The sequence below is a fragment of the Polypterus senegalus genome, chromosome 10 (genome assembly GCF_016835505.1).
Source record: "Polypterus senegalus isolate Bchr_013 chromosome 10, ASM1683550v1, whole genome shotgun sequence".
Lineage (NCBI taxonomy): Eukaryota > Metazoa > Chordata > Cladistia > Polypteriformes > Polypteridae > Polypterus > Polypterus senegalus.
In genome coordinates this window covers 34971310-34997248 of record NC_053163.1, presented here as the reverse complement: position 1 = coordinate 34997248, position 25939 = coordinate 34971310, and the positions used below count along the sequence as shown (strand labels likewise).

Genomic DNA, 25939 nt, shown 5'->3' with positions numbered 1-25939 from the left:
CTACATATTAACAGAATACCAAGCCCTTTGCATTGACAAAGCTGCCTGCTTCCCACAAGTGCATGGATAATTAAATGTAATCTTGTCTGCTCTACTTCTTCTTATTATTCCTCTTCATCTTATTCCACTTCGATGTGGGGTTGATGAGCTTAACTAACCTTCTCCAAACAGATCGGCCCTACACTTCATCGTCAGTCAAGTCCTTTGCCTTCAGATGTTCTCTTAGTTTATCCATCCACCTCCACTTTGACATCTCTCACTTTCTCTTCCTCTGTACTTCCATTCCCATCACTCTTTTGCCCACATATCATCACTTAAATCTACTTTCCTGTACTTCCTTAGATATCTCTCCCACTTTTGTTGTACCTCTGATTGTCTCATTTTTTATTCTTTTATATCTTTTTCTGTAACTCCACACATCCATCTCAACTTTCTCATTTCCACCACATCCAACGTCTCTTCTCCTGCACTTCCTTTACTGCCCATGTCTCAGCTCCATGCATCATTGTTGGTCTTACCACTGTCTTAAACACCTTTTAGTAGCTGCCTGTCCATAAAGAATACTTTGAGTGCCTCCTTTACACACTCCATGACCCACATTGTCTGGTCGAGTGTGTACTCAGGGGTGTAGTACAGAACTCTGGGCCCCATACGTAAGCAGACTCTGTGGGTCCCTTCATCTTGAAAACAAACTTTTCATTCCAGGCTTCAAGCAGTGGGCCCTGGGTAATCATTACCAGTACAACGCCAATGTGTGTACTCAACATCTCGGGTCCACATAATTTGTTAGCTGGGAAGACATGGCTTGTAGTAGGATCTTCACATAGCTCTGGCTATAAGACCATGGTTTTCAATTTCCTGCTAAGATCATGATCAGTGATGTAACCAGAATTCGATGGGCCCTAGTGTAAAAGAATAAATTAAGCCCCCCTTCACATGAAATGAAGCTTAATCTAATTAGTAAATGACCACCATCAGTGAGAAACAGTACATTAAGCTACTTAAAAAGTCAATACTCAAAATAAAGCTCAATCGGGTTGTAGGAATGATAACACCATTAACCATTTCATTCTGATATCAAGTAGGCAAGCATGTTAATAATAAAGCCTTGGAATCGCTGTGGGTCTCCCAAGTGCCTTGGGCCTTAGTTCAGCTGTCCCTCTTGCACTGCCTAGAGGCACACCACTGGTTCTGATACATTTTACAAATCAAGAATTACACAGATAAACTGGTAATTTCATTACCCCCACTTAAACTTTTTAAAATGTGGAATTTTTCATTTTTTCTCAGAACAACCATGTTTATAGCATAATTCTAGGTTTACCGAATTTTGCCACAGATTCATGTACTGTACATGCACTGCCCCATATAATAAATATACTGCTGTCCCACCACAAATATGCTATACTAATATCCATCCATTTTCTAACCCGCTGAATCCGAATAGGGTCACGGGGGTCTGCTGGAGCCAATCCCAGCCAACACAGGGCACAAGGCAGGAACCAATCCTGGGCAGGGTGCCAACCCACCGCAGGACACACACAAACACACCCACACACCAAGCGGCCAATTTAGAATCGCCAATCCACCTAACCTGCATGTCTTTGGATTGTGGGAGGAAACCCACGCAGACACGGGGAGAACATGCAAACTCCACGCAGGGAGGACCCGGGAAGCAAACCCGGGTCTCCTAACTGCGAGGCAGCAGCGCTACCACTGCGCCACCGTGCTGCCCTATACTAATATCCGTTTCTTCTTTCTGGAACCCTATTTGTGCCTTCTGTTTTATTTTCTTATATGTATATATATGGGGCATGTCTTGTGTCAACTGCAAGAAAAAAAAAATGACTTGTAGGGTGCTTTTTGACTGTGCATATTACAAAAGGTGCTATATAAAAGATGTATTGACTGATTCATTCGGCATGAATTTTATGGAAACATTTTATGACTCACAGTGAACTGCAGCACAATGTTCAGTTTTCAAGAATGAAGGCATAGACATTTGTACATTCTTAAAACTATCTGATAAATCTGTATAGTCAGAATTCTTTTAACACCACTTCTGTCATTTTTCTAATTCATCCCTTCCTTCACAGATCGCTCGTCCAGCATTGATACACTTTTGCCAAACTCCATATCAGTCCATTCTTTGCACATTCATTATGATTCTGTTTTACTGCTTCTGTGTATTAAAACCTATGATATTTCAGAAGCACTGTTGCTTTTAAGGAGTAAAAAACAGTCAGCAGGAGTGATCAAGCAAGTAAGGAGGCAATTGCAGTACACCTATTTTATGCTTTACCAGATGATAACTACTCTCGGCTCATTGGGGCCCTGATCTGCCTTGTCAATTAATTTTCCATGTTCCTCCTCCTCAGAACAATGTGTTTGCCTCTTTAAGGTGTTACAATAGAATGACTTGTACGAAATCATCAGTAATTATGAAAGCAGCCATCTGCTCAATATTCTTGCTCAATCTTTTCATTCCTTCGGAAGATGATCTGCTAATTTTTCTACAACATTACGTCTGCCTAGATAGGGATTGTAGTTTTTTGATACACAATCTTCCTCCAAGGGCTTGTGCCATTCATGCAGGCAATCTACATACTCCGTGTGTAATGGGTCATCTTCGTAACATAAAGGTACTCATTGACTGAGCAATGCTAACTGCACTTTTGCAGCCATGAACATTGCCACCATTGTTGTACAATTTAGTCTTCACAATAGAAACTTGGGTTATTTCTGAAACACATAGTCAAAATGGTCTGCTAGAAAGCTTCAAGAAACAGCTAAAGGATTATTCAGTTATATAAAATTTTAACAGCTCATGTAGTGTGTAGTTGTGTGGATAATAAGTGCCTGATTAAAAATGTGCATCATCCATGCAACAAATCATTCATAGTAGGCAAGTAGTTATTAGTGGAACCTTACAAAAATATTGGCATAATTCTTAGTATAAGGGTCAAAATTGACAGGAAATATCTGCAACTTGTTCAGTGATCAATTTAAAATATTGTACTTGTTATAGGAGTTCTGCATCGAAATCCATTTCCTTTGATACTGCAATAAGTGTATAAGTTTAATATGTCACAGTGCTCTGTGCAAATATATTTTATAAATCTGCCTTTTTCTACTCACATGCACAGTTAACACACAGCCAGATTTAGCACAGGGGTTCACCATATAAGAACTGCTAGGCAAGCATTATAAAGCATTATAAGACAAGACAGTTAGGGAGAACTGCAAAACGGGTGGTCAGACTGAGGACCATTGTATGCTATTTTTGTGTGTCAAACTCAGTATGAAATTGTATCCTCCTTGCCTTGTTTTGGATGGCATGATTCACCTAAGTTGGGGCCTGCACATGAAGAAAGTGTATAAAGCCTTGGAACATTGCCCGGCACACCTTTGAAGCCGATCGATGAATGGGAGATAACGTCATCCGATGCTGAAAATTCTTCCAAGGCAGTGATGAAAATATCAGACTCTACACATCGAGCCCCTACTCCCGAACTGGGTCCTTTGCCATTGGCTTCTTTCATCTGTTATGCAGTGTAAGCCATCATTAGAGAAAGCTAAGTTATTTCTCCTATGTGATTTCTTACCGCTGTATCACTAAGGGAGGGGTATTGCCTTTTTATATTATATCTATATAGATGTGGGTTACGTAACACAGCGCAATTACGAAAGATCTCATTTCAACAAGGGAGCTAACACCCCCTGCTGGATACAGATATAACAGATATAACCTATATATAGTGTTGTGCAGTGATGTGTGTTTTCAATGCAAGAAGCAATCACAAAACTCGTGTGGACTGTTCTCCTCATCCTCCCTACAGTCCATATTTTGATCCTTCAGACTTCACCCTCGCTGCTACCCTAAACGATACCATCTTTCAGAAAAGGTTTGAGAGTGATGATGAGATTATCAATAGTATGAGGGAGTGGCTGCAAGTGCAGGATTCAGACTAGGCCAAGAAGGCAGTACAGACACATGCATCTTTAGGTTCTTGATAATGATGTAGAAAAAATGAGGACAGTACAAAATTCATCTGGTTATTTTATGAGTAGGTTCAAATGGTTCTATAATAAAGCTTTAAAAATGTTTTGCAAAACATTTCACTTTGTCACATAATTTAGTTTATTGTTGTTCACTTTGCTGTCCAAATTAATCATTGACAACGCTCTTCAAAAGGTTTGTGACCGCAAAGTTAAAAACAATTTAGATATGAAATTTAAAGATAAATATTAGCTAACGGTACAGAGCGTTACCTTTTATGATGTCTTTATGTTTATGAAGAATGTTGCTTTTGTGCTTTATAGCCTTGTTGCAGGAGACCCTAAGTTTTGAGAAAAAGTGAAGAAAATCAAAGGAGCAAAGCATTTGCATTAGACTAATGACATCAAAAATCTGTCAGTTTTGCTTTTGGTTTTATTTTCTGTTTCATGCTTTTTGTGTATTGAATATTCATAGGCTTTAACTCTCCTGTTTGTATTCATTTAAAGCTATTGCAGTTTCATTAAAATAATAACATTAGCTTGGTATCTTTATTTCTCATTTTTTTCCAGTTATTACTTAGATATTTATTTACTTAAGTTGGAATAGCTGGCAATATTTTTTAGGTATGATCAATAATCATTCCTATTTCTATTACAGCTTTCTGTGCACACTGCATAAACCTTTTACTTTTTATCACATTTCTAAGAATATTGATTTTTTTTTTTAAATGATCCTATAATTATTTTTCCACTGGATGGCTGTTTACCCCCTCCATTAACCTCTGTAAAGTTGGCTTGAGATTATTACATAAAGTAAGCCTATAGTTAAGAGCAGCCACAACTATTTTTTCCTTACCATTTCAAACGATATACATTGGTGCAATGATGACGTTGTGAATTTTGAACCATTTTTGTTGTTTGTCGTACCAGGATGGAGATACTTTAGGCCCAGGAATATCTTTTCTGTGTCGTCATGACACTCATGCCCGTTTCTGTGATCAAGTGATAAGTTGTTGATCTGTTTATCCTGTGCGTTAATTTTTGTAATTTCTAAGTTTAGGCAAAGCAAATAAGGTCTGTGTACAGTATATCAAATCAGTTATAGGCTTTAATATCTTCAATCTTTAATTTTGAATGTTATGCACCATAGTTGTATTAATTAAACAGCTCTGAATGTTGAAGTCAGATGTGTTGTTTTCTGTTGTTATTGTTATTTATGTATTTTTAAACATTATACAATTTTGTACATGTATCTAAGAATTGCACATGAGGCTGCTGAGATACGAGATACCCTCTACCTCCTGTCCAGTGGGCGATTGTTCTCATGGGAATGAGCAAAGAGATTCAAAGGAGGGCAATCTTGGAAATGGTAGGAGACATCTGTCTGTTGCTCCGAAGTCGCTGACCCAAAAAAAGGCCTGTGACCCCTGCTTTAGTCCTCGAGCTCCTCTGCAATCGCCCACTGCCTGGGCCTTCAAAAGACCACCAACAACAACTCATAAACATCACAGGCTGCATGAATCCTTGTGGGACAGCTGCCCTGCAATTTTATTGACGCCAGTGATGTTTCGGTGCACTACCAATGTCATAAAATGGGCCACTTGCGAATTGGGACCCCAACCCTTAGTCTTTGTCTCTTTTGCATTCTTTTGACACCCCCTGAGAACAGGTAGATGAGTGCACCTTCATGTTTAAATATGTGCTTTTTCATTGAAGCCTAAAATCATCAGATAAGTAGTTATGTCTATTGTACATAAAGCAACAACTGAGTGACCAGGACCAAATGGGCAGTTTCATTTTAAGATGAGATACAACAAGCTTAAATTAATTTCAAAGTAAATTACCTTTGAATGACTCCGTTGTTTGTTATCTGTTATTCTTCTCATCCCGTTGGTGTTCAGCAATCACATTATCTAGCTGGTAATTTGATTTTCATTCATTCATTCATCTGTTCAATACAGAGGTGGTGAGGGACCAGAGTCTGATCTGATTGAAATCTGAGCTGCTCTGTCCCAAAGCACCATTTAATGGCCTATCAGTTATGACCAGAATTTTTTAAAAGCGTTACATGTGCATCAACAGATAATGTGATTGATCTGGATATTAAACTTTTTTTTTTTCTCTGATAATGTTAAGTTCTGCTATGTTAAAACAGACTTGTTATTGATTATTGAACTACTCTTATATAATGTATTTATATATACCAAGCTGGGGATGGTGGTCTTGATAGAAAGTTTGCCCATCAACGGTTGTCAAAAATGCTTTTTTTGTACCTTTTTAACAGTTAACTTAACAATAGTGTTTTAAAAGGTAAATAAAAATAAAATGCCAAAGATAATACATTTTTTATAACAACATGCAAGCTGGCCATTCACATTAGATTAGATTAATATATGAAATAAAAGATGCTGCAAAACTGAAGGAGAACATTATAGCCATTTTATCTTATATAACTACATGTACATTGTCTGCTATATTCTTTATCTATCTGAACTGCATATAACCTTTATTATTGCATAATTCTATTTTCCTGAATTTATTCTTGTCCAATTTACCAATTTTTTTTTTTCTCTGTATTTATGGTAACTATTTTTAGACTCTGGCCTCCTCCACTATGGCCTTGAAATGGATTAAGCATATTTAGGATTGTATATATTTGTTTATGGGTAATAGTACAGAACAGCCATTCAGGGTTCACTATACTCTGCACAAAAATAATTTCTTTTATGGCTGTCTTAGGAGTACCTTTTCAAAGTATTTTATAATATTAACATTTATAGAGTAGACATTTTACAAATGTAAGCAGGAAATTTTGTTTTACTGTTAATGTTTCAGAACAAAGATGCAATTAACATAGGCAAAATGATTAATAGCCAGTACGCAACACGTATATTTCTCTATTTATTTATGTATTTTTTTTTTTTTTTAATTTTATTATTTTATTGCAATCATACGGAAGCGTATTATCGAGCGTATTAGGGCCACGGGTGCAAAAAAAATACGGACACAGTGAAAAAAAAAAAAAATCTAAATGTCGAGATTTAGATTTTTTTTTCTTCACTGTGTCCGTATTTTTTTTTCACCCGTGGCCCTAATACGCTTCCGTACAATCATTCCATACAAATCAATCAATTTTTACAAAAAGTAGAATTGAGAACAAGTCGACCCCCACCCCTGAAAGAGAGAGCAAGGCCAACGGAGTAAAATTTAAGGCTTGTAGACATACCTAAATTGATAAGTTTGATAAGCTCTCTATTTATTTATGTGTTTGTTTTCTTTTAACAAAATATCTCCACATTGAATCCATCCATTTCTTCAAGTTCAAACCTACTGAATCCATTACCCTCTCCTGACGGCACAGGTCAGAAGGTTGAAACCAACCCTGGCCAGGCACCAGTTGGTTTCAAGAAAGAGACATTCTGACTGGGCCAGTTTAGGGTCACCAATAAACCCAACACACCCATCTGTGGGATGTCTTACTATAAAAGGGCTGAACAACAAACAAATCTTTTACTTAAAGTTTTACCAACATTTGTATTTCAGACCATTCACCCGACTGTTTTCCTTGTTCAAGATGGAGGCAGTGGTGGCAGGAGTGATTAGAGAGACACAGTCATTCTTTACAAGATTGTTCCCCTTTAAGTTTTTTGCAAGCAAGCAGGGATATTTGATTTATAAAGCACATTTACAAACCACAATGTGTTAACTAAAGTTCTGTACATATTACAATGAAAAGACAAAGAAAGGGACAACATAGTCACAAACCATAAAATTATTAGTACAGAGGCCTTAAGACATAAAGCAAAACTCAAGTACATGCATCTAGACGATTCCAAAAACAAGTAAAAATAAAAGGTGTGTTTCAAGCCTACATTTAAAACTAATAATGAAAGGAGCAGCGCTAACACTTTTTGGGGAGCACTGTCCCACAATTTTGGTGCAGCTACACTACTACGAATTCATGATCCCCCTCAAGTATTAATCGGGATCGAAGCGCATCTAACAATAGCTGACATGACAATCTGGTGGTTTGGGGGAAAAGTCAGTCAGCAATACATTATGGAGTCAAGCTATTTAAAAGTTTAAAACAAACAGTAGTACTTTGAAATGAATAACCCGACCACAGGGGATACTGTTGGCCGAAGATGAAGGAGAAAAAGAGGGGGGAGTCATGTCCAGAGGCAGGAGGAGAAGAGGAAGGTAAGGAGAGTGGAACTGAGGATAGGAACTTTGAATGTTCACAGTATGACAGGTAAGGGGAGAGAGTTAGCTGATATGACGGGGAGAAGGAAGGTTGATAAATTGTGCATACAAGACACTAAATGGAAGGGGAGTAAGGCCAGGTGGACTGGAAGGGGATTCAACTTGTTCTATCATGGTGTGGATGGAAGGAGAAATGGAATAGGGGTTATTCTGAAGGAAAAGTATATCAAGAGTGTTTTGGAGGTGAAAAGAGTGTCAGGCAGAGTAATGATTATGAAGCTGGAAATTGGAGGCGTGATGATGAATGTTGTTAGTGCATATGCCCCGCAAGTTGGGTGTGCAATGGATGAGAAAGAAGATTTTTGGAGTGAGTTGTATGAAGTGATGAACAGTGTACCCAAGGGACAGAAAGTGGTGATTGGAGCGGATATTAATGACATGTTGGTGAAGGAAACAGAGGAGACGAGGAGGTGATGGGAAGGTATGGTGTCAAGGAGAGGAATGAAGAAGGTCAGAGGATAGTAGATTTTGCCAAAAGGATGGACATGGCTGTGGTGAATACGTATTTTAAGAAGAGGGAGGACCATAGGGTGATGTACAAGAGTGGAGGAAGATGCACACAGGTAGATTACATCCTATGCAGAAGAGTCAATCTGAAGGAGATTGAAGACTGAAAAGTGGTGGCAGGGGAAAGTGTAGTTAAGCAGTATAGGATGTTGGTCTGTAGGATGACATTGGAGATCAAGAAGAGGAAGAGCATGAGGGCAGAGCCAAGGATCAAGTGGTAGACGTTAAAAAAGGAAGAATGCAAAGTTGAGTTTAGGGAGGAGGTGAGACAGGCACTGGATGGCAGTGAAGAATTACCAGACAGCTGGGAAACTACAGCAGATGTAGTAAGGGTGACAGCAAGAAGGGTGCTTGGTGTGACATCTGGACAGAGGAAGGAGGAAAAGGAAACCTGGTGGTGGAATGAGGAAATACAGGAAAGTATACAGAGAAAGAGGATGGCAAAGAAGAAGTGGGATAGTCAGAGAGATGCAGAAAGTAGACAAGAGTACAAGGAGATAAGGCATTAATTACTCTAACATGTGAGAGGATTAGATACACAGACAAGGCACCACTGTGCTACCAATGTACATGAAATGTATACATTTTGTATATACTGTATGTGTTCAGAGATTTGTACAAAAGGGCAATATTGATTTAAGATTAATATAAATCAATATAATTTACATTTACACATTTTTATTATGTGTGTAGTTCTGGGCCCTGAAGTTGTGTAATTGTTTTTACTTTCTTCACTTTGTTTTTATTGACTCTTTGATGCCACTAAGCAAGTGAATTTCTCCTTGGTTCCTTCCACCCCTTTCCTGTGTATTTATATATCTCTCATATAGTGCCATATACAGTAGCTATCTGTTTATCATATAGTGCCTTTTCTATCTATCTATCTATCTATCTATCTATCTATCTATCTATCTATCTATCTATCTATCTATCTATCTATCTATCTATCTATCTATCTATCTATCTATCTATCATATAGTGCTTGATATCTATCTATCTATCTATCTATCTATCTATCTATCTATCTATCTATCTATCTATCTATCTATCTACCTGAGTCTAGTTGGAGCATAGAGTGTTTTGCAGTGAATTATTCATTTCTCAAATTAATGGATGAAAACAAAAACTTCTGATGGGTATATGAAGTGAATAACACCTAAATACAAGAGTTCAGGACTCATATTACATTTGAAGAATAAACGCCATGAACAAAATGCCAACAGAAATTACTTTACAGTAAGAATCTTTCTCTCTGTGACTATGCAAGAGTGAAATTAAACACAGGTAAGGCTGATCTTGACTAGAAAAGTATAAAGGTGGACTTTCAGGCCAAGTCTGAGCATTAGTGTTTGGCTGCTCGGATCAGACATTCTTGTGAGGAGTAATCATGAAGTTAAACTAGCATCTGCTGACAGTTGTGTAATGAGATTTAGAATACTGTGAAGGATGGTGTCAGAAGGTGTAATATGTGTTGCTGATTTATATGGGGTAAGATATGTTAAATCATATGTCAAATCAAATAAAGATATTACAGTTTTTCTCGATTGGTTTGGCTCATTTCTTGAAACCGAGATGACATTCTCAAAATAACATGGACAGATCTCCAAACCACCTTGTAAATGTTCACAACAGAATGGCATTTCTCATTGATTTCATCAAATTGCAAATGCCTTAGTACATGTCTCAAGTGTCTCAGTGCATCTTTGCAAATGGTTAAGTACAAGTAGCCTGCAGTTAGCACAATAAGCCCACATTTAGCACATTTTCCAAATAAATAGATCTTGCTGATCTAAACTGATTAGTTGATTCTCAGTCTAATGGTTGTTCTCTCCAAAACATGTCAGCATGATTTCATCGTGTAAGTCATCATATGCACAATAGTCTGTTCAATTGTCAAAATTAGTCAAGAACATAATACCATGAACACCATATATGAATTTCTTGGAACATTTGATAAATTCATGACAGTAATTGACAATCAGGTGAAATTAGAACTTGACCAACGAAGGAGGAGTTTCCCACATCTCAGATGACCAACCAAACAGTTTGTTTAGTTACCTGACAGGTGCTGTCTATTGTTGTGAATGCTGCCAAACGTGTATATATAGAGCTTGGCTAGGGCCAGTACCATTTGAACATGGAGGTACCTCACCAAGTAAATCAAGAAGGGCAACCTCCTGCTCGAGGAAGAAGAGGAGGAGGAGGAGGAGGAAGAGGAAGAAGAAGAAGAGGCGGAGGAGGAGTGAGGATGCGTGGTGGTGGAATAGGGGGAAGAGGCCGAGGAGCACGAAGACACCATGCTGTCCCGGATGAGATTCGGGCCACAATTGTAGACCATGTGGTTAACCATCGCCTGACAATGGCAGAGGCTGGCGCGAGTGCAGCCTAATGTGCCTCGCTCTACTGTCTCCTCCATCATCCAAACCTTTCGCAGGGAAAACAGGTATGTACTCAGTCAATGATGGAGTCATTACAGTATACAGTACTGTGCATACTGTAAAGCAAGACATGTATAAACTCTTCATTCCGTGTGTGTGTGTAGGCCTACAGTACTGTAATATATTACCTCAATGTGATGTTGCAATATGATGTTACAGTACAGTAACTCATTCTGTAACAAATACGGCATACATTACGAATTGTCATACAGTGTTGTCCTTTGACTTCTACGTCTAGGATTGGACGACAACCTCACATGGGTGGCAGAAGAAAACTTCTCAATGAACAACAAGAACAAGAGATCTGTAACATGGTGATTGCAAATAATGCTCTCACTTTGAGACAGATCCGTGATGCAATCCTTCAAGACAATGCCATATTCCAAAATGTCAACTCTATCAGCATCTCCACAATAGACCGGGTATTGAAGAAGCATCAGATGACCATGAAGCAGATTTACAGGGTACCATTTGAGAGGAATTCTGACAGAGTGAAAGAGCTGCGGTACCAGTATGTGCATGTAAGTCAGTTATTGGTTGTCTATTATAGTAACATTACAGTAAGCAGTGGTTCCCAATTTGTTTGGTTTTCAGTATCCTCTTTACCTTTAGAATCCAGCTTTATCTGACTACAGCATTTTGCCTAAAACTGCAACAGTGTTTCTCCCTCTTTGTGTCAAATACTCCCTGCAGTGCCTCTGCATAGGCCTGTACCCCAGGTTTGGAACCACTGGAGTAGTGGCCAGTAGCAGGCTATATTGAACTTGTGGAGGAGAACATAGAACAATCCCATGTAATTTTCTATTTCTGTTGTGTATGACTCCTCTATATGACTGATTTGATTTTTTACTCTATTGTAGAGAATAATGGCATTGGAAGGGAATGAAACATCTCACATCCTTGTATTTGTCGATGAGGCTGGGTTTCAACCTGGCCCAAGGGCGCAGACGTGGCGTAACATCATTGGTCAGCGGGCCACGGTGGATGTCCCAGGCCAGCGAGGGGGCAATTTAACAATGTGTGCTGCCATATCTGAGAATGGTGTGGCCACACACATCCCCAGTTTAGGCCCATATAACACTCAAAGCTCCTCATTTTCTTGGACCGTCTTTATACACATCTGGTCCCAGAAAATGAGAGAGGTCTCGAAGGGCCTCACCTACCACACTATGTGATCGTGTGGGACAATGTAAATTTCCACCGTGGGCGCTCATCAGGGCCTGGTTCACCACCCATCCAAGGATGCTCATGGAGCTACTACCACCATACTCTCCTTTCCTTAATCCCATTGAGGAATTTTTTTCCGCTTGGAGGTGGAAAGTCTATGAACATCAGGCTCAAGACCAGAGATCCCTGCTCCATGCAATGGATGCTGCATGTGAGGACATTACAGGGGATCAGTGTAGGGGATGGTTGAGACATTGCGCCGTTTTTCCTCGCTGCATCGCAAGGGAAAATATCCGCTGCGATGTGGATGAGAATCTATGGCCAAACAGAGAGCAGCGTGGATGGCCAGGAGGATGAGGATGGTGGCCAGGAGAGGGACGGTGGCGACAACAACCAGTGAAAGTTACCTTAGTTGTGAAACTTTATTTACTGTAAGCCCTACTGTAGGCTAGATATAATTTTTCTTGTTTTTTGTTTGTGTTTATATTTCGTACATGTACAGAATACTGTATACATTTTTATGTACTCTAATGTATGGAAGTTACTTTATGTGTGTCAATAAAAATGATTACAATTTCCTTGGAAGTAGGAGTGCAGTGTGTCTGATGTCAAACTTTGGAGGCTGCTCTTACTGTAAAATCCTTTTTTTTTCAGTTCTATACATAATTGTATTCTGTTGGCTAGACCTCTGCCATAGTGACAAAACATCTAGGCATTTTGACTTGCAGTGCTTACGATGCCAAAGGGACGATGCATTTTGGGGGCACTAACTATTTAAATGGGAAAGGAATTTAGTTTTGACACATGGGTAAACTATTTTGGGAGAGATACGAGCTTTTGCAGGTGATCCATGGTGTTGTGCTAAACCATCCAGGTTATTTTGGAAAAACGCACTAAGTGAATGCAAATGAGCCAACGCAATTGAGAAAGATCTTTGACATTTTGATGGTACTGACTCTTTATATGGGAAAGGAATCTATTTTGAAGCATGTATGAACAGTTTTGGGAAAGATATGACCTTTTGCTAGTGAGCTGTAATGTTGCGCAGAACTGTAAGACTGTTTGGCCAAATGATCTTATAGTTCTAAGAATGTAATTTCTGTTTCAAGAAATGAGCCAAACCAATCGAGAAAAACTGTAATACCTTTCAAATGATATGACATATTGTGGGCATAATAAATGATCTTTCTTTTTATAGTATCTTTCATGCAAATTTACAAATTCACTAAACCATTTCTAATTTTTGTTGTGCTACACAGCTGTAAACCTTTTGATGCTAAATGTTTTTTGATAGCCACATCCAATTTCAATTCACATTTTTCTATCTATCTATCTATCTATCTATCTATCTATCTATCTATCTATCTATCTATCTATCTATCTATTATGATGCCTCATGTTGCTAGGAATAACAACATATGCTGTAGCATGCGATATCCTGGATTCTGTCTTACAGTATTTAAGGTCAATCTGCTTGCTTATTAGTATACAAGCTGTGTTTAAAAAAAAATAAAAGAAAAATTTGTGAAAGCAATGCACCCTCTCCAGGAATTCAATTCCAAAGATTAAATGTGTTTAGATCCTTTGATTGTTTAATGACTTTGTTATTTTCTTTGCCAAACTCTGGTTCTTTTTAGATGAATACAAGGCTTTGCACAATTAGTCTGTGTTTGTTTTCAGGTATTATATTTGTTCTTGCTATTATTAGAAAGTAAACACAATGAGTGAAATTAAGTTTATTAACTTGTGAGATCCAAACTGCAATTAATAAACACAGAGAACATAATTTATGACTTGGAATCCCAGAAGTGGAACACCTAAAAATCTCTCGGATTGGAAGTATGATATACAGTGGGACAAATCCCAGGCAAGAAAGAGAAGAGAAGCATAAAATTAGTAACAGAAACAGTTGTAGAATCAGGTTTGCATTTTTTTATCCATCAATTGACAAAAATATTAAGGTATAAAGGAAAACAAAATTTTAAAAGGGTAAAGTACACATGGGAACTCCAAAACTGCACCAGAACTAGTTATTACAGGATTTAAACATAAGGTTTTTTTACGTTTTCTTTTTTTTTTTGTAATTATTTATTATTTGCATTTTACTTTTATTTAGCTCTTCTGATAAATTAATCAGTTTTTCAAATGATCCAATTAATTATTGATTTAGCAGCGCAGAAATGCCACTTGATAATTGTTCTGGTGTTACCAGGGTCCTTTCCCCGGTCTTCATTTTTCTTTACTTATTTTGTTATTTTTCTGATGAATATTGTCAAATAATATGCAGACGCTAGGAACTGCTTACAACTGAAGATAACTAACACTAAACAAGACTTTACATCCACTGAGGGATATCTCGAAAGTGCGATTGCCACCGTATTTATACATAACACACAGCGACATTGAAGGTGCGAGGATTACAGTCACGTGATCAAAACTGAAGTTCTACATAAACAAGTTTATCCAGTCAGTAATAAAGGGGTACTTTTATAATTCAACTCAAAATGCAAAATATAAATCAGAACTAGGTTCTGCATGTATAAAACCCCAAATTATCACAAAAATACATGTCTCAAGATGTGTGAAGTGTACCAGTGCAATGAACATAGCAGCAGCAGGTTAAAGGGATCAGGAGAATAGACGTTGTCAGTGAATAAAACAAAAGTCAAGACCAGAAATTAGATAAGAAACACACCAAAGCCCAATACTCTATAGAGAATTAAAGTCCAAGAAACATGCCTATATTGTTTGAAACCACAAGAATAAAGATATGCAAAGTTCACAAACAATAGTTTTTCTAAGTATATCCACAATCCAAAAAGAGGGGACATTGGTGTTTACCTTTTCTCCCATCACAATTGTGACATCATGTGCTGTGAATATCTGTTCCTTTCCATGACAGTGGGGAAACAAAACCTCATAAAATGATAGCACTTGTAAAAAAACAAAACAAATGATGTCATTAAGGGTATAAAATAATTTTGACAATTTTAAATGTAAACGGAAAATAGAAAGTCATATTGGGAACACCTTATTAATCCCAAAGGGAAATTGTCTTTTTGCATGAACTTTGGAGTTCAGACCACATGATCCGCCCCTGGATATTCACTTTGGATTTTCCTTTATACAAACCCAAAATGTGTACACAATACGCAAATACAAGAGAAAGAGTACAAAAAATTAAGTCATGAAATGTTTTACAGCATGAGTATTACAGTTATTTTCTTGTTATGTGTTTTTGTTGTCAAATTGTGTTGTTATTTATGTTTATGTTCCTTGTCTTTTGAATATTGAGCCTAAGGGGGCAGAGCCCAGTGACTCAGTTCTATTTAAGACCAGATGCTGAGGCATTATTTTTCCTGCTCTTGTTGCTCAGCTCATTTTAGGATTCCCTTCCTTTCATATGTGTTCATCTTTTGATTGTCCTGATTTTAAACTCTTAGTTGTATCTCTAGTTTTCATATTTTAGATTAAACTCTTGGTGTTATTCTATTTAGGTATCTCAGTCAGTCATTTTCCAACCTGCTATGTCCTAACACAGGGTCACGGGGGTCTGCTGGAGCCAATCCCAGGGCTCAGGGCAGGAACAAATCCTGGGCAGAGCACACACACCCACACAGCAAGCACACACTAGGGACAATTTGGGATTGCCAATGCAACTAACCTGCATGTCTTTGGACTGTGGGAGGAAACTGAAGTACTCGGAGGAAACCATACACAGACACGGGGAGAACATGCAAACTCCACGCAGGGAGGACCCGGGAAGTGAACCCAGGTCTCCTTACTACGAGGCAGCAGTGCTACCACTGCAGCACCGTGCCACCCTTTAGGTATGTCTCCTGTAGGAAAACCTTTTTGTTGTTTTTTGCTTATTTCTCAAATCCTGTAAATGGACCCTTAACCTGGGTATGACATTAATCTGCATCCAGCCCTGCATGTAGGTCCTCCAACCAGCAGGGAAAAACCTGTGGGTTGGTGGCAGCATTGTCATTCCAGCCACCATAAAAGACCTCAAACTGTTCCATTCCATCTAAACTAGTGTGGTGCTGAGGTGTCACCTGTTGCTTGGCTGCACTCAGGTCCCAATCTGAGTTGATTTGTCATGTGGTGGGTGCGGCAATGCGCTGTATCAATAATGGCACTAACCTCCTCCTCCTCCTCCTCCTTATTTTGTGATCCTTTTGTTAATGAAATTATTAATTATTATAGGAAATTATTAGAGAGCCAGAGTTTTTGCAGTTTCCCTCTCCCTTTTTGAGTTTTATGAGCTTTGCCCTCTTTCGGTAGAGCAGGCTAGTTGGGAGTTTGTACTTTGTAAATGTGTGTAGAATCTTGAGCATTTGTAAGTTTAAATTGAAAGACACCACTTCCAATAATACTTTTTTTTACACATTAGAGCAGCAAAAATGTGAAGTCTGTCACAGAATTCAATACAAATGTGTTCCTAGCATATAGTAGTCCGGTAGAGTTCACCATGTGAGAGGTGCTATAAAAGAGGGAATGAGTTATTGAAAGTGTACACAGAGTACTGCAGTAACATCTACATGGAGGACTGCCACAGACAACTGTGTTCTGCCTTACGTCTGCACAGAATGTCCTCAGAAAATGCTTCAAAGAATTAATGGAAGTGAGATTAGCATTGATGAAACATTGGAAGAGATCTCACTGCATTTGAAAGTCAACAATTTACATTTTAATAACGGATACATTCTGTGATAACTCTACAGTGGGTCAGACCTTAGTTTTGCCTCTTTTTGTTTTCTGCAGGGCACTAAAAATAGTGAACACATGGAACAGACTCTTTCACTTGGCAACAACATATGTGCTGCCATGCAAAACCAGCTTCGGGGTTTGCATTTCCTCATGGGGTGATGCTATGGAGATCATTGGGAATCCAGGCCTCACGGTGGCAGAATGAGGACACTTCTGCATGACAGCACAGTACAAGTAAGTTTACTTTATATGCTGCACTGTAGGTTTCCACTCCTAAAGCCACTTTCTTAAAATGGTGTTGTGTCTTGCATTATTTTCCAGATACTATTTTCTTTTTCAATTCATTGTAAATATTGAGAGAAGAGTGCTTTGTACATTTATAAAGTTTAACAACTGATGCCAGTCATAAAGAGAAGAGTGGTGAATTCATCACATAACCATCAATTAAAGCAGGTTGGCATTACTTTATTTGAACATTAAAATGGGTCATTGACTGTGGACCACTATATACTTCAAAATGTAGGACACGTTCAGTTTAAGCGTGGTGACAGCCCTGGCCGGTGAGTATCAGAGAAATGCTCTTGAGCTTAGTCAGTCAGTCATTTTCCAACCTGCTATATCCTAACACAGGGTCACGGGGCTTAGTATATGTTGCATATGTTTGCAGGATACCATATTGTACTCAGTAAAATCAAATGCAGCTTGCCAATGTTTTTGAGTGAAATAGCTGCTTTCTTTGAAGAATTCATGCAGATGCTTTGTATACAGTGTCACACACGTCTGAGTAAGTGTAATGAAACATCTGACCAGGGGGCGGCGGAGTGAGCTGACTGTCTTTCTCAATTCCCTACAGGCCTTTCCCGGGAAATCCTGTAAGGTTCCGGTGCCTCAGAAGACATCACTTCCAAAGCCAACCCCTTTGATGACGTCACTTCCGAAGCTGGCCCCTTTGATGACGTCACTTGTGGTTCCGGCCCCTTTGCTGACATCAGTTCCTCTCCAGACCTTTAAAGTCTCCATCTTGAGCTACTATAGCCAGTTCTGTTGTGGACTCTGTTCTATGCACATTGTGCTTCAAAAACAAACTTTTGCAGCTGGGGAAAACAACATACGGGTGGCTGCCCCAAACCTTTATGATGTCTTTGGCGTATTATTATCACAACAGTAACTGATATTGTGTGTTTTCTTTTGTTTTATGGACATTCTGTATTTGAATCAAATATGTTACATTCAAAATAGTACAAGGTAGCGGCTAAGGCATTGCAATGCTTCTAGTTTAATCCTGCTGCGCTGTGTGACCCTTAGCAAGTCACTCAAACCCATATGTGCTCCAATTATAAAAAATGTTTGTGAAGAGCTCTGCTGGATCCTAATCTTGTAACTTGCCTTAGATAAAATATAATATTTAGTCTGAATTTTATGTAAAAAGTTTGTTATTATGATGACTGCTTATGATATCTCTCTATTATATTAAAAAATCGAGACGAGACTTTTTCAGAGATACACTTTCACGTCCCGTAAGACAAAGAGTAGATGACAAAGTGAACATCGTGAAGAATTAAAAAAACGTTGGTGCGATACAAAAAAGTCGCCAAAAAATGATAATAAAAATTAGTGCAGTAGTGCAAACAAACGGAAATTATTTCTCAGTGAAATAACGTGACAGCAAAAAGAGATTGAATATATTGTTTGGATTTAAACTTTAAGTCGGAGACTTGTGGATCGTCTAATTCGTGTTGCTATCAAGGAATAGTAGTGTTTCTTCCCAGTGAAGAGGCGTATCCACGAGAATTTGTTGTTTGGCAAAAGTAAAATCCACATATGCTGTCACGCTTGGGTCACAGAGTTGCACAGATACACAGGAGATTTTAGAAACAGAAACGTCATTCAAACACTTCAAACAAACATAAGTCTCTTTCAGGAGTGAATCCAGCTCTGTGTGTAGTCGGAGGGGACAGTTCTGTCTCTCAATTAAAAGAATAGAAAATCTTCTTCTTCATAGGGGCACACCTCGGGAGCCAGACCCCCCAACAGGAGCAGAGGAAGTCTGGGGGAGAAGAGAGACAGGGCAGTGAGACAAAAGGACAGCTTCTATACAGGCTTTTGAATGTTTGAAGTGCCGCACGAGCAAAGAGGAGGTAAAAAAAACACTCTATTTGTTTCCCATTGTATCACCATTTAAGAGGGGGTTTCGGAGGAGCGACTGCATCTCCTTGGGGTGCATTCAGCCCCCATCTTCACAATTGAAGCAGCAGAGATGTGAACTGGCTGGCGTGTAGCGCAGGCCAGGGGGTGGGGAATGTTATCGTGGGTGGTTGGCAAGCGAAGTGAGCAGGGGGCAAAGGCCCCTAGTGCTTTACAAAAAAATTCTTATTTACAGGGTTTTGCATGGTTCTACAGGCTGCCTGACTGACAAAATGATCTAGAAGCGACACTATAAACAACAGAACTCTATCAGAACCTACAGTATACAATACAGAGGCGCCATCAAGAAGTCAGTGCACCATAAGAGGAAGGAGGTGAGGGGAACTGCCTGGGGACAGGAGATATTGCAGATCAGGAGTTCTCAATCTTTTTGGCCTTAGGCCTAGTTTTATCTATTTTTGTCCAATGATGTCCCTTTTATAAGCAGTAACTTTAAAGTAAACTAACCAGCATTTTCCCTGCATGGCACACATTAACAAATTGCAGTAAACACATATTCAACATTTAAATACAGTGCATGTAATAGAGAGTTTATTTACTTATCCAAAAATAATTCAATATGGTTTTTTAACGCTGAGTCAAATGTAGTGTCCATTTGTGTTTTTAATTGGTGACCAGGGCTTGTCTGATTTTTATACGTTTATTGAAATCAGGAGTAAGTGCAGAGAGTACAGAGAGTGCAGATAAGAATATGTTTGAGTCAAGAATTGTATTTTTCATTTTTCAGATTTAAAGATTACTGCTGTAAGTAACACACTTTGCTTTCTCATACCTTTGTAGCGGAAGGCTTCAATCTTTCGTTTGGTAGTTCCACACCACAGATAATGCACAACAGCTGTTGCTCACCATGCTTCACAGTAAATGTAATACTGTGCCTTTGAAAATTTGGGTGGTATGTTCTTTTAACATTGTTGTTTGTTTCAGGACTTAGGGGATGAATCTTGTGCGGATGAAGTTTGGAGTAGGTGATGCTGATTCACAGTAGGTGAACTGTTAGCATTCAAAGGGAATTTATAAATATATTTCCTGTGGAATAAAACAAATGACACCTTCAAGAGTTTTTTTATATATTTTTTATGTATATTTTGACAACTGCAGAATCCCTGAACTGCACATAAAACGTAAAGTTAAAACATCTGTAGTGTATATAAAGTTCTATCATGAGTACTGTACATCATATGAGGGACGTTCAAAAAGGTTTCCGCATTTTTTTTCACTCTATTTATTAAGAATTTCAAAAACAAATTACGTCACTTTTCTACATACACAGTCACCTTCGTTTGTGATGCTTTTTTCCCAGTGTCATACCAACTTTTTAATCCCAAATTACTACTCCTCCTGCCTTCACTGTTTCCAACGAAAATATAAAAGTGTGGAAACTTTTTGAACGTCCTTCGTAATTAACGGGTAGAGTTTTAAGAAGACCCTGTTCTTACAGAGGTGTAAGGTGGCTGTCAGTGGTTTTGTCATTTTATTGCAGTTTATAATTTAAGCAAAAGATCATATTCTAAATGGGAGACTAAATCAAGTTAAACAGAAAATATGTCATATGTCCTTCTCCAGCTCTCTAGGTAGAACAGAACATGAATAAGAATTAATGGGACTTTAAAAGGTTACAACACTTTGTCCCACATTTCCCCATGTACTTTGAAAGACTAATCGCCCTGCTTTATATTTTAAATGACCTTTACATAGCCAACATTTTTCCTCTTCCATATTAAAACTGAATACTGAGGTCCCAAAATAAGTTTATAATTCATGTGTTCACGTATCACTTTTAAAAAGAGGGATTCACATGAAGGTGAATGCTCAATTGTGCATCAAAACACCAAATGTCTTCTTTGACCCACAGGTTTTTGTATGAAAGTGGTAGCAGTCTTTTTGGTTTACGTTTTTTTAGTTTAAATCATTTCGATGCTATTCAACATACTTATAAATTGATATGGATGAGTAAAAGCACAAACATATTCAAGCTCCTAGTCTTGTGAACCTTGGGGAATTCAAAACGAGTTCATTCAAGAAAGAAATAAAAGCAATATTCACCCTAATGGACAGAACTTTACATGAGAGGCTGCTCCTGGTTCGCTAGAAAGAGACAAAAACCCTCCTGATGTGCATTTGGATTAAGAGAAGAACTGCTGTGTGAACTGAGCAGGGTCGATAGATAGATAGATAGATAGATAGATAGATAGATAGATAGATAGATAGATAGATAGATAGATAGATAGATAGAAAAGGCACTATATGATAGATAGATAGATAGATAGATAGATAGATAGATAGATAGATAGATAGATAGATAGATAGATAGATAGAAAGATAGATAGATAGATAGATAGATAGATAGATAGATAGATAGATAGATAGATAGATAGATAGATAGATAGTGTCACACATGTATGCATGGGAGACAACTTGAAGGCTTATCTAACGGTAATTCCTCCCCAAGTCGAGGGTTGGCGATGTTGCCTAATGTTTCTCCTCCTTAATCTCCTACAGGACAGGCAGTCCACATTAAGTCACTTGTGTTTCATGGTCTCCTGGCCCTGACCCATCTGATCTTGCCACTCTGTAAATGGTGATGCTGCCATCTTTGAATCAGTCGCTACCTTGATTCGAGTCTGAACAGACATATTGCTGTTTGTTGTTTTTGATTTTTGACCCATCCAACTATACAGGGTTCACCAATGAGGTGCCCCAAGTCTTTGTCTTACTTTGTGTCTGATACTCTGTAGTCGTCATCCGAGTCAAGTGAAGTATATCAGTATACATGCCAAACCTTTACAGAAAAATCAATAGTGGGCCGATGTGTTAAATATTGCTGGTCAAGGCAAGGCACATTTTTTGCCACTTTCCCCATGCCCATATATATCTTCAGTAGGCATGAGTTGAAGCACTTAATCCACATAAAGTACATATTGGGATACAGAGTTTATAAGAAAATACTCCCAGTAGAGTAGTAGAATAGTACAGTACATCCTTGGAATGATAAGCAAGATAATAAAAATGAAAAGGATAAGCTGAAAGTCAATAAAACACAAAAGGACCAGTTAAAAAAACACCAATGTATAAATTCTTCAATGCTTCTATTTGACCCAAATATATATACTGTAAATACCATATTGCTTTGCAATGATAAAACTGAATGCAATATGAAACTCTGTTGTTTCACATATCCTGCGCGGTTGGGAGCTTCAAACTCTGTCATACAAACTAAAAGACTTGAATGCAAACTTAAGAATTTAACAGACGTTGTCCTGTGTCAAACACCTTAATAAAATTCTAGAAATTAACACCTTTTTACAAAATGACAATCAATATATATAGTCATTTTAAATATGTGAAAAATAAAGGAAATACACTTTAATATTAGTTGAAATGTGCATGCACTGTTTTAATGCTCGGATGCTTGCAATGTTAAAAAAAACAATAATCTTGCACAGAAATTCTGTGTCACACACATGTGCTTGGGAGTCAACCAAAGGAACTAGAAAACGGCAACTCTACGCCAGGCCAGGGGGGCGGCAGGTTGCACTAATCCTCTGTCTTTTCTTTCTGCAGACCAAATCCTGCCTGTCCCAGCCCGAAGGATGTCACTTCCTGGGAACTGACTATAAAAACCCCTCATCCTCCTTACTTAAGCAGTTCTACTTTGGACTGGAATCCGTACACATTGTACTAAAACTTAAACCCTTTTGTAGCCAGGGAAGCTATATGAGTGGCTGCCCCAAACCTTCGTTTTATTTATTTCACAGCTGCCTCTGACCAAAGTGCTGCCTGAGGTGATGGCCTCGTTCACCCAAAATGTTGCAGACTGAGAGGAACCGCATTAGCATGAGTTGGTAGTTGAAATAAAGGAGCAACAAGAGTATTTGAGTGTTTAGCTAACTAAGTCAGGGGTTTCACACAAAGGAGTAAAACATAAGTAGATAAAATTGAATTGGAAAATATAGTTTGCAGGCCTTTTTTGGCCCTGTGTTACGTCAGGTTGTATGGGACCTCTAGCATGGCCTGATGTAAGTGAGTATGGGCTCCTGTGTGTGTTCTGCATTGAACTGTCAGGCCACAGCTTTATACTTTGCTCTTGTTGGTGCCAACACAGGCTCCAGCTTTGCAAGACACAGAACTAGATAAGCGGGAGTGGAAATGGATGAAAAGACGGAATTCAACTGGAGTTCATGGGAACGGTGGCAACAAAAATCAATCTTTCCGCTCTACTACAGGTCTTGTTATCCTACAGGCTTGAAGAGTTAAAAAGTCTTTCTATTGAACCTCACAAGACTGTTTGGAAATGAAGTTTCAAAATAGAATTTGAAATCCACAACAAAAGGGCACTGATGTACGGCACCTTAAGGCACAAGACTGACAGGTCAGTTCCTCTGTGACTTTGTGCAGGTCTCTTCATCTGTTGTGTTCCAAATGTAAAGAGAAACTTGCAAACCATTCCTGAAAGCCACCTTGGATTATGTTGTCAACCAAATATACAATAATAATAATAATAATAAATAGCTATATGGGCTTAGCTTGATGGCTTTGAACAAGGAGGCATAGTCACTAAGAACAATCCAGGACAAGTATCTGACCATTGCTACGATAGCAGAGGCATCAGCTTAAGAGAGTTTGAAGCCCTGAATAATTATACTCAAACAAGATTTACATGGACGAAAGAGTCCAGCTTTTAAACAAGGCCTGCACAAGAAAATGGCATTCTCAACATTGATGGAAGGAAATTATGTACAGTAATGTATTGCTTGTTTTGTGAGATTATTTATTTGTTCAGCTGATGCCTTTATGTGGGCTCACATAAAAATGCACATTTATAATGAAACAGCAAACATCTCACAACAGACTTAAGGAGGCATTAGCAGTAAGGTATGATTTATAAACCTATAGCACTTACAGTGTAGTGTGTCATTATTCTGATGTAGAGCGGAAGTCTCCATTTGCAATATCTAGTGCATGATAGACCTACAGTATGTGATGCTTGCATCATTATTTCTTCAACTTTCACCTTATCTGAAACAAATGAACAACACTGAGATTAAGCACAGCATTACAGTTAAATCTATCAATTTCGATCCATTTACCCGTTGGCTTCATTTAGTGCCACAGCAACTAAAAACCAATGCATCCCCAAGAAAGTGAGAATACTAAGAGTACAGAAATTATGAGTGATGTTGCAGAAATCGTTGTATTGTCAGCCTGGTCTCAGCTGTTTCAAAATGTCGCAGGTATTGTGGGTTTTTTATGCACTATAACATTCAATTGGCCTGCTTTTAGAGTATGTAATCTGTATCAAAACTCATCTCATAAATCCTGCTGAGGCGGGTGACAGCACTGCATAAACAGCTATAAATCATATGAAGAAATACAAAATACAAGGAAACCAAACAACTGGTCTTGAGAAAACACGAGGGAATTCACAAGTACCATGTGAAGTCTGAGATTCTCGAAAATATCAAGGCTGGGCCTGCTTCCTTTTTATGAAAAACTCCAGCTCATCAGGAGAAATTTTCATCACTATAAAAGAAAGGTCAGACAAAAGAGCTGAACAATATAGGAGGTTATATTTCAGGCCTTTAAATAGACTCTAAATTCAATAAGCTAATGTAGTCTTAGTCAACTGAGAAGCTACTACTCCTTAACATCCATATTAATTAGAGGACAAATGTCTGTGTATCTTTATGTCCATACATTTGCTTTGCATCTGTAATTCCAACAGGTGATGCGTTACAAACATTTGCAGTAAAAGAATGCATTGCCTTTGCCATGCCAACAAATGGCACATCAGAAACATTTCTAGTAATGTATTTTATTACTGTGAATATATGCAATGCGCCATCTGTTGGAAAGAGAAATGCGATGCATTTCATTATTTCGTGCATTACAAAATACATTCCAATAGATGGGTCGCTGTAAATGTTAACGCTAAGATCTACATTAATTATTTAGATTTCAAACTGTCTTAGAAGGGTAGTTCAGCTAGTTAATGAAATAATAAAGGGGAACAACTTTGATGCTCTACAATACGAACCTACAGTCTAATGAAACTAGCAAGAGAAATCATGGAATTCTGATTTTCTTATCATTCACATTTACTCTAAAATAAAGATGAAGCATTGCATTAATATCACTAATGTCTTTTTACATTTTCTTTAACATCACTACACACAACTATCATCACTACCTTATACATTTTTTACTGATTTATCCCATTCACCTTTGCATGTCCATTGTGCTGGGAACAAAAGTCTTTCCTATTGATGCTCCCTTTATTTTTATGACTTATTGATGATGAGTGCGAACATTTGAACATGGTGGAATTCTACCCAGCATATATATAAATATAGCATATTAATATTCACATGCTAATTGTGTGCAGTTGAGAGAAATGGAAAAATGAAAAAGTTCAGAGTAATCAAAAGTGTGACAGACAGTAGCTGCAGTGTTAATGGCTCTGTGCTTACAGACTCAAGTAATGGGAGCAAAACTGCACGTGTCCAAGGAGCACATCAGGTAAGTCGGTGTAACTTTTTCTGTAAGACAAAACGTCGTTTGTATTTTATTGCATTCCTAACAGCACTGAAGTGTGACACTGTGTTCCTCAGGGAGAATTTTGCTGTGCTCTGTACATGTGACGAAACAAC

The 25939-nt window shown here is 38.2% G+C and overlaps 1 protein-coding gene across 1 annotated transcript in view; it reads right to left on the bottom strand.

Annotated features, from left to right (window-relative positions):
- LOC120537070 (glutamate receptor ionotropic, NMDA 2B-like) overlaps window positions 1–24259 on the bottom strand; it is a 544803-nt gene extending 520544 nt beyond the window's left edge. Inside the window, exon 1 of the mRNA XM_039765704.1 lies at window positions 24193–24259. Coding sequence (XP_039621638.1) covers window positions 24193–24207 — 15 coding nt within the window. The 5' untranslated portion in view covers window positions 24208–24259. The remainder of the gene's footprint in view (window positions 1–24192) is intronic.
- Window positions 24260–25939: the final 1680 nt, after the last annotated feature.